Raw genomic sequence first — 19,496 nt, 5'->3', positions numbered from 1 at the left:
TTTCAAATTCATGATATTTTGGCACGGTTGTGGAAAAGGTCAGTATCTCTATAAAGTGACTCTCCCTGTCCCTCTTTGTTCAGATCATGTTCCAAGCATATGGAGACAAGCAGGGTCCGCTGCACGGCATGCTCATCAACACCCCCTATGTGACCAAGGACCTGCTGCAGTCGAAGCGCTTCCAGGCGCAGTCTCTGGGCACCACCTATGTCTATGACTTTCCAGAGATGTTCAGACAGGTACAATACTATTCATACATCTTGACCACTGGGCTTAGTTGACGCTCAGATATGCCGACCGGCTAATTCTCGTTGATGGAATAACTTTATTCTGACTGTTTCATTTGTTTCTCCAGGCTCTGAAAAAGCTGTGGCACTCTTTCCAGACGTTCTGCCACCTACCCAAATGCCCTCTTCCTTCCGAGCTGCTCACCTTCACAGAGCTGGTTCTTGACGACCAAGGTCAGCTGGTGCAGATGAACAGACTGCCAGGCGGCAACGAGGTCCGTTTTTATTTTATTTTAATAAATGTGTACAGATATTAATAGAAATGTATAAATGACACCCAGCTTCCTTTCGTTTTTCTTTTTCCATCCACACCTCCTTTTAAAATGTGCAGTTTCCCTTTCACTCTGTAGGTGTCTCCGTGTTTCTTTGGCTGTGTTCTCGAGTGCTTTTTAAAACTTTGTTGTTGTATGGCGATACTTAATAGACATAATGTCTATGTCCAGTATTTCTATTTATGTATACAATGCTGCAGTCTGAATCACATACATTTAATTTAGTTGATTGGAAATCTAGTATTTACTGTGTATTTATGCTACATTATGTATAAATATCTAGTATTTTATTGTGTTAAAGTACCTCTGTTCTGTCTATGCAGATTGGTATGGTGGCATGGCGGATGACCCTGCGCACTCCAGAATACCCAGCGGGACGCGAGATCATCGTCATAAGCAACGACATCACACACAAGATAGGCTCGTTTGGGCCCCAGGAGGACGTGTTGTTCCTGCAGGCCTCAGAGATGGCACGCGAGAGCGGCATCCCCCGAATCTACATCGCCGCCAATAGTGGCGCTCGCATCGGACTGGCAGAGGAAATCAGACACATGTTCCACGTGGCCTGGCAAGATCCAGTTGACCCTTATAAGGTCAGCCGACAAAGTCTTGGTCACATAAACTTTTATTTTTGGACCTCCCTTAAAAAAATGTTGTAACCCAAAATTCACCAAATCAATATTTAAAAAAATACTATTTTGTGAGAATATTCCTTCCCCATCATGGATGTCATTACTGCAGACTATATGCTGTATATACATACAGCATATGGTCTGCAGTAATGACATCCATGAATTAGTGTATTTCTTCATTATGGTATCTCATTTTCTTTCCTTTTCTTCAAAATATAATAATCTTTTCAATATTGTGTTTTGCATCTATATAATTGTCTATCATAACTAACATTGCTTTATTTCCCCTGCAGGGTTTCAAGTACCTCTACCTCACACCTCAGGATTACAAGAAAGTTTCAGCCCTGAACTCTGTGCATTGCGAACATGTGGAGGATGAGGGAGAATCCAGGTACATCTTTTTATTTTTTTATTACACATTAGCACTTTGATACTACAACGTCTTGCAGATTAATTTCCTCAGTCAAGTGTTCAGGGCTCTACGCTTTAAAGCCAAAAAGACGACAACAACAGAGGTGACAATGGAGGAGAAAGCTATTGGAGGGTCACGTCTGGTTTTGAGTGAATATATGTGTTGCCATGCAGGTACAAGATCACTGATATCATTGGAAAAGATGAGGGCCTTGGTGTGGAGAATCTGAAAGGGTCTGGAATGATTGCTGGAGAATCCTCTCTGGCTTACGATGAGATCATCACCATGAACCTGGTAAGACTGAAGTGGGTGCATTTGTGCACAACAAACTCATGCATACATGTAGCCTATTCCTTAGCCTTGAGCTGTCCCCTTGTGTGATCTTTGGAGGAACAAAGACTTGCCCTATACAAAGAGTTGATTAGCTCGCAAGCCTTAACGTGATTGTCTTGACCTGTAGGTCACATGCAGAGCCATAGGAATTGGAGCCTATCTGGTGAGGCTCGGACAGAGAACCATTCAAGTGGACAACTCTCACATTATCCTTACTGGAGCTGGAGCACTCAACAAGGTAAAATGATCTACTATATAAATGCATATTTTAGGACGACACAATCACTTTTTTTTTTTTTAATTGAAAACATGATGCTGTTGTGTGATTGTGTGCACTGAAACGCCGCATAAGCACCAAATGGGTTATCTCTAAATACACACAATCTGCATTATTATTATTGAGTAATTCACTTCAAATACTCGTTAGTTGGCTATCTGTACTTCATGGGACAATATGAACATTTCATCTCACGATTATCCTGGTCAAAATAAATGGGATCCACAATATAATGCAGATAATCATCAAAATGTGCTTTTAAAATGGCACTAAAACATACTTTACCGTTTTTTAAGAAAAGTGCTTTTATTGCACAGATAGGACACGTTTTTTTTTTTTTTTTTTTTTTGTGAAAACAAGCATAAGGTTCCCCGGCATGAATACAAAATGGCAACATTGTGTGAGTCTGTTCTTTCTTACGTGATTACTGTATTTTATTTTACTGTAGAAGGCTGTATTTTACGCTTCTCTACCATGATGGCAAGCTGGACAGCTTGTTTCAAGTCAAGTGTGACTATATTCACGACGGGAAATCTTTTTGTGTTTTTTACGGCTATAAAATCATAGATCGCCCCATAACAAATTATAATAAATTAACTGACACTGCAGATTCTTAAAAATATGAATCGACACAGGGTAGATGTGTGCTTACATGTGTGTATATATATATATATATATATATATATATATATATATATATATATATATATATATATATATATATATATATATATATATCTAAGAAAAAGACATTTAAAAAGCGTACTATGATTTTTGGTGCCGTTCCAACTCGCCGATCAGGCCTCCTCCTGCCTCATTCTGTTCTACTAGGATTCCTTCTCCGATCCCAGCCACAGGCCTGCCTGCCACTCACGGTGGAATAATTGAAAGTGAACCATGAAGTTGTATTTGCATAGAAATAGAGTGACATGCCGGAGGCTGCAGTGCAGGACAACCATATCATTTGTTTTTAATCAAAAAGAAAAGTTTTGCTGAGGCAGATTGTTTTCTGCAAGCATTTGATTGGTGTGTGGAATGGATGCATGTTGTGTGTGTGTGTGTGTGTGTTGTGTGTGTGTGTGTGTGTGTGTGTGTGTGTGTGTGTGTTGTACGTGCATGTGCGTGCCATCACGCTTCACTACTTCCTTTTGTCTTGCTTTCCATTCTCTGTCCTTGTCAGTGCATTAAGATAACTCCATTTCAAATTAGATGACAGATCGCAACATGACAAATCATGCAAATGGCCCCATGATGGCACACCTATTTGCTGGGAGCTCAATTGTTTTTAGATGGCCCCAGTGTTTAGCTCTATTTGTGGGAGAAGACTTGTAGTAATGTTTACTGACAAGTGTCAACATTGTGCAGGTGATGTATTGCGGTGCATCCTTTTGTTTACAATCGATTGTGTTTACTTTAAAATAGCACTGATTTCACCAGCGACACGGGCAAGAAATAGGGTCGTGTTTTCTTTCCCTGCCTGTTTGTCATGTGGTTTCCTGGCTATTAACTGAAACTTAATGGAGAGCAGGAGGCTGCCACCCAGAGATCATCATTCCATTAGCTGCTGGAAAGCTCTCATATTTTCATGGGGAGTGGATAGTAACTACTGGCATAAATACCCCAGTGAGCTGTTGCATCCAGTTCGCCCCTCATTTTCTTCCTCTCCGTCATCTCCCTCTGTTCCTCCTCCTACATCCCCTCCTCTTCTCTGTGCTGTGGAATCTTAATGAATCCGGCGATGGCCAGAGGCACTGGGGTTTTGTGTATGTCAAGGTGACTGCAATGTTTCTTGGGGCCGCAGGCTTTCCTGACAGCTTTAGGAGAGTGCCCTAGATTTGTAGCCAGATACGTAACCATTAATGGTAATAAAGAAAGTAAATGATGGCTGAAAAGGTGAGAGCTGAGGGTAGGGATTGAGCTCCTCTCTGATTTTTATGGAACCATGTCAGGGCCCTGCCACCTGTTCTAGGCTGCTTATGAAAATAGGGTGGGCTGGGAGGGAGATTTTACGACTTCCGGCTGTCATAGGGACAGTTCTGAAGGTAAGAGCGGTTTGGTGGCTTCCAGCTCAGCCTTATACAACAGCCTCTATCACAACAGGTCGATGGAGATATAGATACATTGAGAATTCCCATGGATACAAAAAAGGCTGAATGCCAGTTGAATTATTTGAGTTTTTGGATGAGGAAAGGGCGAGTGGAAGTCTGAAAATCCCCAAGGAAGAGTGTCACATGCTGCCTCCCACCTGTGACCGCTGTGGTGGAGAGATTTCTGGCTGCTGATCACCTGTATTGACGCGGCATGAAATGCAGAGCCCCTGCTGTTACCTGGCAGGTCTGTGCCTGTGTGCGATCTCATTGATTCCCCCCCCCCCATCCTGTTGCAGGCCAAGGTTGCACAACGTGAACAGCAGATTAACCTTGTCTTCTCTGTCACCTAAGAAACGTAGCCAAACTTTGATCTGTTGTGTCAAGACATGAAATTGAGACGCTTGTACATGCTTTTATGTCATCGCGTTTGGACTGCTATAATTCTAACTCTTAATAAATCTTCCTTACACTGTTAACAAATTGTCAAAGACTCTGCTGCTAGGCGCTTCATGGGGACATATCATTATAAAAAGTAATGAGCGTTTCGGTTCCCAACGCCTCGATTCAGCAGGAGCTCCCCTGCCTATGTCACATGCAGGGTATTGGAATATACTGCCCCCATCTATATACCTCCACCAACGGCTTGAGAACTACTTTTGCAAAGATGCACTATATTTGTCTCGCAAACCAATCCAAGCAAACTGGGCTTTTCTTGGGGGAGGAGCGCTTATGGTGCGTTCACACCAAACCCTGATTGATCCAAACTCCGTTCAGAAAACAAAAGTTGTTTGCTTGTCGTCTTGCGGAAAGACCTGACCAAGCATGAATTCAAACTCGTGATTAATTGTCATAATTATGTAGTTCTGTCCTTTATCCCTTTTTGATCTGTTTATTGCAATTACATCACAGCAAAATCTGTTTATTTTTGGGTTATTACCGCCGTAATAAACCAGATTAATTCAGCCAAAGTGTGACTTGCGAGATACAGTGAATGTGTGAGAATTGAATCATGTAAACATGTTCTTTTAAAAACCATAAATACTGAAACTGAAATGTTTCCGACCTTTTATAAACAAATAATCAAGAAAATATAAATGCCATCAGAATGTTGGATTCCACAGAAAAGTCTTATTCTTCCGCCTGATGTAAAATCCATACCTTCCTCTTCCCCCCCCCCCCCCCCCCCCCCCCCCCCCCCCCCACTACAGGTGCTGGGCAGAGAGGTGTACACATCCAACAACCAACTGGGTGGCATTCAAATCATGCACAACAATGGTGTCACCCACTGTGCTGTTTGTGATGACTTTGAGGGAGTCTTCACTCTTCTGCAGTGGCTTTCCTACATGCCCTTGGTAAGGTTTGGCTGTTGTTTTGAATAGGATGCTGCATCCTGTATCGGTGTGTTTAGTGACCGTATCTAAGTGTGAAGAGCCGTGTGTTGTTTTTTTTTTGTCAACGTAAAATTAGGAAATGTTCCTTTCTTTCAGTGTAAATCTAGTCCTGGGCCCATCCTCAATGCCAAGGATCCCATAGATCGGCTAGTGGAGTTTGTGCCTACAAAGGCTCCGTATGACCCTCGCTGGATGCTAGCAGGACGTCCCAGCCAGAGTGAGTGTATAGAGAAATCTTTTGATGGAAATGTGCTCCTTTTTGTAGTTGGCAGGTAGGTACAGAAAGGTTCTGGTAGATTCTGTTCAGCTGGTTGTTCTGTAGTGCCAGATCTTTAATAAGTAGGTAAATATTAAGTAAGCAGCCTTATTCCTCTCACATTCATCTACTACTAATCGGTAATCATTTAAGTCATTTATCAATTATGAAGCATAAATGCCAAACATTTTAATTAAGGTTAGTTAATTAATTAATTAATTAATTAATTAATCAATCAGTTTTTATATTACTGAAAATTAAATATCGTGACATTTCCGATTGGACAAAACTGTGACTTTTTTCAGTTCAATGTTTATAACTAAATAATCATCACTAAGTGAAATATGTCTCAAAATGCCATTTCTAAATGTGATATTGTGGTGCTGCAGAGATGTCCTGCAAATCGCATTCTAGAGGCTTAACAAAAAAACCTTGGATCGGTACAGATCCTCGCAAAAAAAGTCACACCACGATCTTTTAAAATATATTTTTCAACCAAAATGAGAAAAATTGTCAAGCCCTTAAATATCGTGACTCGTATTGTAGTTGCAGCCCCACATTCAAACGCTCAGCACCACAGTCATTCTCTGGGTGTCTACCTCAAATACTAAAACTTTAGTTGCTCTAAAAGTGTTATTCCTTTTTCATAGAGCATTCTGGTTGTATGATGATTAATACACTTCCCCTTTTGCTCATTTCCTCTACTAATTACTTTCATTCAAAATGCTTTATCAGCAGTTGTAAAGAGCCACGCTCCTGTTTTTTTGTGTGTTATTTATAAAGTAAATGTAAAGATTCATCATTTAATCCTAATATCCCCTGGGTTAAAGGGTGAAATAATTCATTACTAGAGAGAGACTGTTAAGAAACTAACAGAGAAACAGTGAAGTCTAACATCATGCTGCGAAAGGCAAGATCAAGATAGCACCGAAATGGATCCAGCGTGTTTTACACTGCAGGTCAGGACTGAGCAGGTTCTACATCAGTGTAATTACAGCTTGGGACAGGAAAGAGATTGGGGGGGACCGCGTGGGAAGCCAGTCAACGTCTCTGGTAGTGATGAGTGGCGAGGCTTAATTGAATGGTAACCTCATAGGCTGGGCATGTTTCTCAGGGTGCACAGGCAGAAAAAGAGCTGAATAAGCCTCCTTCTGCAGTCATCCATCATGGTTTGCTGCCAAGATTACAGATTCTGAGGTGGTGGTGGTGGTGGTGGTGGTGGTGTGGGGGGGAGATGGAGAAAATACACAACTCGGACTGCAGGAGGAATAAAGCCAGAGGTTTTGAAAACACTATGGAAGGAGAGAATATGTTCAGACAATTGATTCAGTCGCATTTCCATTTTGCAATAAATAACTCGTGTTTCACTTTCATTTATGTATTTTACCTTTCTGCCCTCGCATTCCTCCGATTCCTCTCTGTGTGTACAGCTCCAAAGGGTTCCTGGCAGAGTGGCTTTTTTGACCAGGGCTCCTTCATGGAAATCATGCAGCCGTGGGCTCAGAGCGTGGTGGTAGGCAGAGCCAGGTGAAAGTCCCAGCAGAACACTAAACCACAATGACACGCTGCCAATAATGAACTTGTTCGCACTATAAATGTAGTTGAGGTATTTTGTAGACGTCAGCGCTGAATGGCCTTTCTCCACAGACTGGGTGGGATACCTACTGGGGTGGTCGCCGTGGAAACCAGGTCAGTGGAGCTGTCAATCCCAGCCGATCCAGCCAATCTGGACTCAGACGCGAAGGTAAGGCGTCACTCAATGCACTCAAGTTAGGGCTGAGCGATATGGCTTATAGATAATATCTCGATATCTTTAGGCTATGCTGCAATATGCGATACATATCTTGATATTTCTAGTAAATGAATTTCAACACTCTGAGGTGGTGGTCTTTGTAAATGTATTCTTTACTAATTATTTGCTCAATTTTTATTTTCTTTGAAACACAGTTTGCAGGTGGTAGTTTTAAAACAAAAATAATGATTGTGATTATTTAATATTTAATCATTTTTGTTTGTTTTATTTTATTTATTCATTCATTTATTTATTTATTTTTTATGTTTTCCTCGATAATAAGGAACTTTATTGTCTTAGTTAGGTGCTAAATTAATACACGAACCACAAAACATTGGGGGAATATTTTTGACCGTCTTTTTCTAACTGGAGGCGACCTCGACATGTTTAAACTTGCATTAGTGTTTAATTGCTTTCGCTCTCTCTAGGCTCTTTCCCTGTTCCCTGCTTCCCTCCAGATATAAAAAAAAAAAAAAACTGCTCATACGCACATCCATGCTCATACCGCCACACAAACTCTCCACGGAGAGTGTCTGTGAGAGGCAGAGGACGCCAAAGCAAACCTCAAACTGGCTGCTTTTAAATATGAAGTGACAATATTTGTACTCTATGTTGGTAATATAGTCATTTACTTCATCCCACGTGGAACAAGCCGCAATACATTTGAGTATATTCGATATATCACCCACCCCTAACTCGGGTATTTTGACATTTACAGAAACCAGAGGTTCTGATGCTGATTTTCTGATTTGTATATTTAGATCATCCAGCAGGCCGGACAGGTGTGGTTCCCAGATTCTGCTTTCAAAACAGCCCAGGCCATTAAGGACCTGAACAGAGAGGGCCTGCCTCTTATGGTGTTTGCCAACTGGAGGGGCTTTTCTGGAGGAATGAAAGGTACTTCTGCTTCCGTGACAACCAGTCAATCTGGGATTAAAAGCATTCAGTATCTCACATACAATTCTCCTTTTCAGATATGTACGACCAGGTGCTGAAGTTCGGGGCCTACATTGTGGATGGACTAAGGGAGTACAAGCAGCCGGTACTGGTCTATATTCCTCCCCAGGCTGAGCTGAGGGGAGGATCCTGGGTGGTTATAGATCCCACCATCAACCCACGTCACATGGAGATGTACGCTGACAAGGACAGCCGGTGAGTTGGAAACTGAAAAAGGAGAGCAGATCAAGTATCATCTTTATGAAACCCCCCCCTTTGTTCATTTAAATCACTCTTGTCTCCAGAGGTGGAGTTTTGGAGCCTGAAGGAACCGTGGAGATCAAATTCAGGAGGAAGGACCTGGTGAAGACGATGAGACGTGTGGATCCAGTCTACAGCAGCTTGGCTGAAAGACTGGGTGAGACCTCCGCTTCAATTCTAATTATAGCTTTTTACTGGTGTCTTCGTCCCCCTTCGGCTTTGTCCTCATTTTTTAGTAAGGAGCAATCTATCGGGTAGGAGCATGTGTGCGTTCACTGCCGTTCTTTATTTGGTGTTGATTGTATCATCTTCACCGCACTCCCTCGGGAGACGTGTCAATCACAGCCTGCTCAGATCAATCACCAGCTCTGCTGTCTCTCCTGCACAGCCTATTGATTTTCCTCCAGGCTCAGAGCAACTGTGGTTCAATGTGCGGGCTCGCCGCTGTGGGCGAACTGGAGGAATGGAGGGTTACTAGGGTGGGTTTCAGAGCTTATAGATTGGAATTGACAGAAATCAGTCTTTGGTGACAGCAGCCAGGGGTTTGGGGGAGCTCTAAAACAAAACGCTGTTAGCAGGAGTTAATTCACCGCTGGATGCTCATGAAGAAGCTGATTTGATGGTAATGACACTAGGGATGTGACAGTATGGATTTTTTCATACCTGCGGTGAGAAATCCCTGGCGGTTTACGATTTTAAAATAAAAAAGTTCAGAACACGTATACAGTGGGATACTTGTGTGATTTAAACAACCGTCTATGCAGATGATGTTCACTAAATGGAACAGATGGAGCCATCGTCACTCTCTCTCTCTCGCTCAACCACACACTCGCTATGTGACAAGCAAATTAAGTGTTTTCTTTCCATAGAAGCCCTTCAACATATGATGTAAGACAGTCAACGATGATAAACAAATCATTTCATGGAAACATCTAGATAATTATCTTCTAAGATTCTGAATTGATTCACAACTTCCAAGAATGTATTTGTTTTTATACTGAATATTGTATACTGTATACTGTATACTAAATACTGTATACTGTGTACTAAATACTGTATACTGAATACTGTATACTAAATACTGTATACTGTGTACTAAATACTGTATACTAATACTGTATACTGTGTACTAAATACTATATACTGAACTGTACTAATACTGTATACTAATACTGTATACTGTATACTAATACTGTATACTGTATACTAAATACTGTATACTAAATACTGTATACTAAATACTGTATACTGTATATTAAATACTGTATACTAAATACTGTATACTGTATACTAAATACTGTATACTAAATACTGTATACTAAATACTGAATACTGTATACTAAATACTGTATACTGTATACTAAATACTGTATACTAAATACTAAATACTGTATACTGTATACTAAATACTGTATACTGTATACTAAATACTGTATACTGTATACTGTATTCTAAATACTGTATACTAAATACTGTATACTGTATACTAAATAATAAATACTGTATACTAAATACTGTATACTAAATACTGAATACTGTATACTAAATAATGTATACTGTATACTAAATACTGAATACTGTATACTGTATACTGTATACTGTATACTGTATACTAAATACTGTATACTAAATACTGTATACTGTATACTAAATACTGTATACTAAATACTGTATACTGTATACTAAATACTGTATACTAATACTGTATACTGTATACTAAATACTGTATACTAAATACTGTATACTGTATACTAAATACTGAATACTGTATACTAAATAATGTATACTAAATACTGTGTACTGTATACTGTATACTAAATACTGTATACTAAATACTGTATACTGTATACTAAATACTGTATACTAAATACTGTGTACTGTATACTGTATACTAAATACTGTATACTAAATACTGTATACTGTATACTAAATACTGTATACTGTATACTAAATACAGTATACTGTGTACTAAATACTGTATACTGAATACTGTATACTAAATACTGTGTACTAAATACTGTATACTAATACTGTATACTGTGTACTAAATACTGTATACTGAATACTGTATACTAAATACTGTATACTGTATACTAAATACTGTATACTGTATACTGTATACTAAATACTGTATACTAAATACTGTATACTGTATACTAAATACTGTATACTAAATACTGTATACTGTGTACTAAATACTGTATACTGAATACTGTATACTAAATACTGTATACTGTATACTAAATACTGTATACTAAATACTAAATACTGTATACTGTATACTAAATACTGTATACTAAATACTGAATACTGTATACTAAATACTGAATACTGTATACTAAATACTGTATACTAAATACTGTATACTAAATACTAAATACTGTATACTGTATACTAAATACTGTATACTGTATACTAAATACTGTATACTAAATACTGTATTCTAAATACTGTATACTAAATACTGTATACTGTATACTAAATAAGAAATACTGTATACTAAATACTGTATACTAAATACTGAATACTGTATACTAAATAATGTATACTGTATACTAAATACTGTATACTGAATACTGTGTACTGTATACTAAATACTGTATACTGTATACTGTATACTAAATACTGTACACTGTATACTGTATACTAAATACTGTATACTAAATACTGTATACTGTATACTGTATACTAAATACTGTATACTGTATACTAAATACTGTATACTGTATACTGAATACGAAATACTGTATACTGTATACTAACTAATACTGTATACTAAATACTGTATACTATATACTGTATACTAAATACTGTATACTAATACTGTATACTGTAATACTAATACTGTATACTAAATACTGTATACTAAATACTGTATACTGTATACTAAATACTGTATACTAAATACAGTATACTGTATATTGTATACTGTATACTGTATACAGTATACTGTTTACAGTATTTAGTATACAGTATACAGTATTTAGTATACAGTATACAGTATTTAGTATACAGTTTACAGTATTTAGTATACTGTATACAGTATTCTGTATACAGTATTTAGTATACAGTATACAGTATACAGTATTTAGTATACAGTATTTAGTATACAGTATACAATATACAGTATTTAGTATACAGTATTTAGTATACAATATACACTATACAGTATTTACGGTATACAGTATTTAGTATACAGTATTTAGTATACAGTATACAGTATAAATTATTTAGTATACAATATACAGTATTTAGTATACTGTATACAGTATACAGTATTTATTATACAGTATTTAGTATACTGTATACAGTATACAGTATTCAGTATACAGTATTTATTATACGGTATTTAGTATACTGTATACAGTATTTATTATACAGTATTTAGTATACAGTATACAGTATACTGAATGCATTTTTAATCGAATCATGAGATACTGAAAGATTCACACACCCCTACTAAACAATGATTATAGTGTTTATATTTCATGTCACACACTATATGCACTCCTGTTACTTTCACCAGCACAAAAAGAAAAACTAATCCAAACACAACGAATGTGCGGAGATGATCTCATGCAGTATTGCAGGTGTGATCATCACTGCACCAAATGGGACTATAAGGAAAGGCCAACTATAGCACTATAGTACTAAAGTGCTAAATGTGATGACAGAACTGTTGGCTTGACTTTATTTCCTGTACCTACAAGCCGGGCTTGACGATACTGGTTGCCGATGGCAACCATTTTGAGAAATTGACATTCAATTATTGGCCTTTTGATTGCCGTCAGTGGCCTCCACTTTTTAAGATATAAAAATACAGGGACAGCAAACAGCAAAATGTGCACCTCCAAAACAAATACTTGCTGGATTCAATGTTGAGAAGAAGATTACAACAGCTGCACTACTGGTGTTTTATAAAGCCCAGCAGGGATTGAGTGTGGACATGTTTACAGAATTTGAATCTCAAGTGTTAAGTATTAGATAAAACACAAGCTACGAATGATTTAGTTTGGTTACTGTAATCAAGCTTTTATTATTTTGTCACAACTGCATTATGAAGCTGACTAATAACTGCATAGCATCTTAATTACTCAAAGTTGACTAAACATTGCAACCATATATTCAGTTTAGCATGAACTGCGATTCCTTGCCCAGATCCTCGGCTTGTCGTCTAAACCTGGAGGCATACGGGCAGTTTTTGGCAAATTATTTTTATGGTATTGTTTTCCAACAGGAACCCCAGAGCTGAGTCCCCCCGATTGTAAAGAGCTGGAGACCAAGCTGAAGGAGCGTGAGGAGTTTCTCCTGCCCATCTACCACCAGGTGGCCGTGCAGTTTGCAGACCTCCACGACACCCCAGGTCGCATGCAGGAGAAGGGCGTAATAACGGTGAGCACTTCTTGCAGGCATGTATCGTTGCAGTGTGAGCGTGCGGTATGTGAATAACCTGAAAAGCCCACAGGGGAGTATCAGTCTAGCTGCTGCTGCTGCTGCACCTGCCTATGTGAATAATGTTTGGTCTCACCAGGCTGTGAGACTCGTCCTCATAATTATCTTGTGATGACCTCGGTCAATCACCTTAGAAACCACAGAGCAGCCGCGGGCAGACCCAATCTCATCCTGTGCCTTCCCACTCCCATCTTTCACACGCAAACATACACGCACTCACTTTGACTGCCATCCATCTGTGAAAGACCCTTCTGGTCATGTGAGCAGTGTATTTTGTACACATGGTAAGGAAAGACTGCTCAACTCAAGTGCATCAGAAAATAAAACCTGCGATGCTTCTAAAATGACATCGTCAGTTTACAAGATAAAGAAGCACATATTTCTGTAACGGACAGAGACCTGATTAACAGTGAGACACACGTAAACCCACAACCAAATGAAAAGATTTTCACAAACTGGAATGGAGCTTTTTAAATTGAGTGTAATTTGTGTTAAAGCAGTTTCATATTCTGTAAATCGTTTTATTAATCCACACATATACAGCCTGGGATTGTGTAATCAAAAATAAACAGCCATTTTTTCAAATCACGGCAAATGTACAGCACAGACCTTCTTGCCAGGTAGTCTGATTTCCTTAATGAGTTCTATGTCATTGTGACATCCCAGGAATGGGTTGAGACGGGCAGAAAATGATTCATTTTCCCCTTTTTAAATTCACAAAGAATGAAATGCACTGACTTATACGATGACATTGGATGAATTGTAAAAGGAAGGTGATAGTAGCTTCTAATAACAGTAGCTGCTTTGACACTCCTTTTTTTTTTTTTTTTTTTTGTCTTTTGGATCTCAGGATATCCTTGATTGGCAAACGTCCCGTCTCTTCTTTTACTGGCGCCTGCGGCGTCTGCTGCTGGAGGACACAGTGAAGAGTAAGATCCAAGCCGCCAACAGCGAGCTGACAGACGGACAGATCCAGGCAATGCTGCGCCGCTGGTTTGTGGAGGCCGAGGGGGCCGTCAAGGTAAACCCCCCCCCCCCCCCCCCCCCCCCCCCCCTATACTCAGAGAGATATAGTGAGAGATCGCAGAGCAAAGTGTAAAATGTAGAAAACCATAATTAATACGCCATAGACTTCAATAGTACGTAAACAGGGTTTATTTAAAGGACTTCAATACAGCTCAAACTTAAATATTTAAAATAACCATATTAATATAGAATTTATTTCATTTGCACAGATTTGAAATGTATCCTTTTTAAAATGAAAACGATGTCATGTGCTGCTTCACTTCATGTCGGTTACTTTGTATGACTGACGAACAAGAGTTAGTCAGTTCAGCTTCATGTTAATGGGGGGTTTGTGGTTCTATAGAGTATTAATTAATTAATTAGAATTACCATATCGTTACTCCAAAGTTCTTTTAAAAGCTATAAAGTCAAAGTTCAAACCACACTTGATTGTTTGGGGGAAACAACGGTATAGAATACTACAGTATCTGTTTCATCATTTCCTTGATACGCAGCTTCACATCCACAGAAATCTGGAAAAGTGTTTTTTTTCCCCCCAATGCCGTCAATCAGTTTCACACCAAAACAAAAGACTGATGAAGATTGAGCAACAAGACTTGGAATATATATTTGGATTTTATACAGTTGAAGTATCTACTCGTATCCAAAGTCATCACATCTCCTGTGATGACTTCTGTGATGAACGATTGAGTCTTTGACATATTGTCTGGTATTAAATGACTAGTTCTGAACTAAAGTCAGGGAAGTGTGTAGATGCTCATGTAAACACTCTCTTGGCCGCTGGGAATGATTACAGAGGTTGCTCCTTTTTTTATTTATCCTGAAGCTTCTATTCCTCCTCAAGGTGGACCAGATAAATAAGTAATACGCTTTCCTATTGAATCTTAGTGATGAAATACAGATGGACTGATAACTGCTAGTTAATGAAAACAAACACCTCAGAGATCCATAAATGGCGCTCCTTCCGGCCCAGTCTCGTGCTCAGAGGACCGGCCTCAGGGCTGACAGGACCCGGCCCAGCGTTTTTAGATCTTCTAAGAAGTGGCCTTCTTGTTCTCTAATATATTATCCCAATCAGGACTGGCTGTCTTAAGCCACAATTAATCACAGCCCTGGCACGTGCAGATAGGAGAGCAACACGCTGTTTCTTAATTAAAAGCAAACAGATTAAAAATGATTAATAAGGGCATTAAATGTTCTTGTGGACCTCAAGCAGGACTGTTCATAAAAAAGGCAAGAGCCCATTAAACCCCTCAGCCCCCAAATCTTTGCTAAGCCCTCCAGCCTGGCTTTGTTTGGGATCAGAGATGCCAGCACTCATGAATACTAATTTCACTATTTGGTCCAGTCAACAAGACATCCGGCCCCCACTTTGTGACCGTCCATCTCTTTTGTTGTAGTTGATATTAGTTGTTGATTCATATTTTATACATACTTTTATACAGCGTTCAAATTGTTTTCTTTTTCTCAAGATTCCCATTTACAATTTTAAGCCATATTTATCCAGAAATACGAAAACAGTTATAGAATACAAATCAGAGGAAGATATTGCAATCCCTAAATTGTGCGCATATGACAGACTTAGATTATATTTAAGGATTGGACAGCTAAAGGAATAGCTGTTCTCTGCAACAGAATAAAGAAGGAACACTGTTCTGTTTGGAAAGGCTCGAAGAGAAATCCCTATCAGGAAAGACTTCTATCGATAACTGCAGATGCGGCATTATGTTAACAAAAAGGTGAAGAATATAACCGAGTGCAGGTTTGATGGACATTTTCTGAAGAGCATACAAATACAAAAAGTAGTAGAATTATTATTTCATGTATGTATAAAGGACTATCAAATCTAAAAACACATATTTAACTTAATATTTCAAACATTTTTGGAGAGGGATACATAATGCCTTTTCAATATCGCGTGTCCATGAAGAGTAAGAACTTATTTTTTTGACTCATTGGCACAAAGAAAACTGTCAAATATTTAATAAATATTATGGCAGGAGAGCCCAACTTTAAATGCGTGGATGGACTTTTACAAACTAGAGAAGATAACAGCATATTAATCATAAATTGGATTTATATGTGCCACGCTGGATAAACTGGCGATGTAACGCCACGTAGGCCAGATTTTTATTTTTGAAAATCTATGATTTCACCCTAACCCCCAAATGTTGAAATTGGGCATTTCAGACCAACATAAATGAGACTCGTCGTATGGGACTGTGTTTGATGCTGCATGTCAACACAAAAAGTAATCTCGCTCACAATGATTCCTCTTCTCTCTCCCTTCTGCGTTATACAGGCCTATCTGTGGGATAATAATGAAGAGGTGGTGGGATGGCTGGAGAGGCAGCTCGCTGAAGAGGAGGGCGCGAGGTCCGTCGTCGACGAGAACATCAAGTACATCCGCCGAGACCACATCCTCAAGCAGATACGCAGGTGATATTTCTAAACAATTTGGGTTCAATGTGGTGAAGAGTTCCTTTCCTTTCCTTGATCTTGTTTTACCATTTTATTTCCAGCCTCGTTCAAGCCAATCCAGAGGTTGCCATGGATTCTATCGTGCACATGACCCAGCACATCTCGCCCACACAGAGAGCCGAGGTGGTCCGCATCCTGTCCACAATGGAGACGTCGGCCTCCTCCTAAGGGGGGAGCCTGGCCTCTCCTACCCTGCCTGGCTGAAGCGCAGCTGCGGCTGAATCGACAGCCAAAAGGAGGCCGGCTCAGCCAGACCCGCTCCTGGGCTGGAACCTGAGGTTGGAGGAGCCAACGTGATGGCAGCCGCCAGGTTACCAGATGAATCGTTGGCTATGATTCTCACTAAGCAAGAATTTCCGATGACTGACATCAATTACGACATTTTGTAAAATCGTCTTACATGTACGCTACCGTTTAGATAAATCTGTGTATTTTGTATTCAAGTGCAATTAAAAAAAATAATAAATAAATAAAAAAAAAATAACTAAAAAAAAAAATCTAATATGTAATAATATGTTTGGTGTTGGCACAAGTGGATGTTTACGCTTCCATGATAGTCAGGGGCCTCAACACGACAATACATTCAGAATGTTGTCATATTACAATGCACCTTGGTTTGTGACATATGCTTGTTAAGATTCACAAGTGTTTTGATGACCAACTCGACAATGACAACACATCGCTGGAGGCATTAGTGGGAAAAGGGGGTTTTACACTCCTAAGCAGGGAGCACTTTGTTACTGAACAAAGACGGGGAACACTATAACAGATCTGGAAAGGAGAGCTCAGCAGGGAGCGGGGACGAGGTCCCTTTTAGACCACAACTGTTTCACAGTTACCCTGCAGCGAGCGAGCGACGGGCCGCTCGCCTCACAACAAAAACCACAGCTGTCCCTTCTGTTCTCACTCTCACAGTACACACACATGCTGCTTCAGATGCACTTTACTGTTTACTGTTCCCTCACCCCGAATCAAACGTGTGGTTTGAACTGATGCATCTTGAGTACAAACACGCACTGAGTGGTACAAACTGTAATAAAGACAGAGGTGATAATAGTTTAAATGAGCAGTGGAGAGTGGATAATAGTGTTTGCTGAGAATAAAATCAAATAAAATTTGACAACTAGTTATAGTGTTTGCGCTTAAAACCAATTACTGCAAGTGGAGAGGTTTATTTCTTTTTTTTTCTTTTTTTTTAACAAAATAAATATTTTTGGATTTGCACTAATTAGATGACTAACTCATTAAATGTGTTCTGTTTACTGGATTTACATGTTACATGACAAATATGATGTCTAATTTTGTACTGTAGTCCACACTAACTGTTCTATTTAAAGTCTGTACCTCATGTATATGAAATGTTACCTATTTTTAATATTAATTCTTAAGAACCATGTTTGAATCGTGTTTTCTCTACTTGAGTTTGTTAACTACAGACAGGCAAATTGTGGCAACTGTGTGAGACTAGAGTACATAATGGTAGGCAAACGGCACCATAATGTTGAATTCATTCCCATAGATCATCGTGTCATATATGCTCTGCAGAAAATGCAACGTCAGCAATGTGAAATGGCTTTGTAGTCAGTGCTGTGCCTTTTATGTGCCTGTATTGACATGTTGTCCGGTTGCTTTATAAGTAACTGTTTGTTTCCTATACAAGAATGGAGAAGAATTTACAGTGATGAACTCTAACTGTGTCTGCAAATTTAATAAAGCGTACCCAACTCAGTTTGTAGTTTGTGTGCAAAAAAACTTTAATTTCTTTTATTTTTGTTGCATAAAACTCAAGTTTCCAAGAAATTGCAGTAATTTAATTTGTCAATTATTTTTTTTATATATTGATGATCCTCTGGACAGATAATCACATCACTGGAAGCCTCATTAATTCCAGCAGTCAGAACAAAGTCTATTACTCTGGAGAGACATTTTCTGATTACTTGAAAATGATAGTCTTCCCATTCCTCAATCCACAGATGATTAAAGTGGCATTTTCTTCCTGGCTTTTAAACTTCAACAGTATTAAGGAGGATGAAGCAGATCAAACAAATATTGAGGGATCTATCATCCTTTTTTTTGTCTCATTCTTTCATATCATCCCCTTGGCTCTGTCAACTCTTTACCCATCCTACCAACAAATATGTGAGACAAATTGAGTTGCATGCACCCAATACCCACCACAATTAAAGGAGGCCCAATAAGAAAATGAGTCATTTGGTGGTATAATTGGAAATGTGCCTTGCTTGGTCTCTCTGGTCTCCCACAGGGTTTTGCTCATTTGTGGTGCCATGCTAGGCTGGCTAATTCTTCTTTTAATCACAGACAAACTGCAGAATTGAGTTCCTCCTCAACGGCTGAGGAAAAAGCTTAATGTAGTCCTTTTTCTATTTACAAAGATTTATAATAAAGTACATTTAGTTACATCAACAGTGTCAAAAAAAAAAAAGCCTGTGTTTACAATTACGGAGCTAGGCTGATATTTACAGAATTAAAAACGATGTTATTTTTTTACTTTCCCGTTTCCAAGCCCCAGTGACGGCTGGTTTCAGGCAGAACTGTGACAAAAACCGAGCAGGGACAAGCAAGAAATATTAATGGGAA

General features: G+C 39.0%; 1 protein-coding gene across 11 annotated transcripts in view; it reads left to right on the top strand.

Annotated features, from left to right (window-relative positions):
• The window catches only part of acaca (acetyl-CoA carboxylase alpha), a 42,742-nt gene extending 24,116 nt beyond the window's left edge, over positions 1 to 18,626 (top strand). For 10 of the 11 annotated variants that reach the window (XM_029449025.1, XM_029449016.1, XM_029449019.1 and 7 more), the window contains 17 exons: positions 84 to 239; positions 356 to 502; positions 883 to 1,152; positions 1,485 to 1,582; positions 1,777 to 1,897; positions 2,064 to 2,174; positions 5,512 to 5,655; positions 5,791 to 5,911; positions 7,381 to 7,477; positions 7,598 to 7,694; positions 8,504 to 8,639; positions 8,717 to 8,894; positions 8,984 to 9,096; positions 13,177 to 13,331; positions 14,242 to 14,412; positions 16,720 to 16,856; positions 16,940 to 18,626. In XM_029449025.1, coding sequence (XP_029304885.1) covers positions 84 to 239; positions 356 to 502; positions 883 to 1,152; positions 1,485 to 1,582; positions 1,777 to 1,897; positions 2,064 to 2,174; positions 5,512 to 5,655; positions 5,791 to 5,911; positions 7,381 to 7,477; positions 7,598 to 7,694; positions 8,504 to 8,639; positions 8,717 to 8,894; positions 8,984 to 9,096; positions 13,177 to 13,331; positions 14,242 to 14,412; positions 16,720 to 16,856; positions 16,940 to 17,066 — 2,379 coding nt within the window. In that variant the 3' untranslated portion in view covers positions 17,067 to 18,626. Of the gene's footprint in view, positions 1 to 83; positions 240 to 355; positions 503 to 882; positions 1,153 to 1,484; positions 1,583 to 1,776; positions 1,898 to 2,063; positions 2,175 to 5,511; positions 5,656 to 5,790; positions 5,912 to 7,380; positions 7,478 to 7,597; positions 7,695 to 8,503; positions 8,640 to 8,716; positions 8,895 to 8,983; positions 9,097 to 13,176; positions 13,332 to 14,241; positions 14,413 to 16,719; positions 16,861 to 16,939 lie in introns of those variants that run through there. The other variant, XM_029449026.1, reaches the window with a different exon arrangement.
• Positions 18,627 to 19,496: the final 870 nt, after the last annotated feature.

This window comes from Cottoperca gobio, chromosome 14 (assembly GCF_900634415.1).
Source record: "Cottoperca gobio chromosome 14, fCotGob3.1, whole genome shotgun sequence".
In the NCBI taxonomy this organism is placed as follows: Eukaryota; Metazoa; Chordata; class Actinopteri; order Perciformes; family Bovichtidae; genus Cottoperca; species Cottoperca gobio.
The sequence above is the reverse complement of the archived record's forward strand: the minus strand, read 5'-3'. Positions and strand labels throughout refer to the sequence as shown.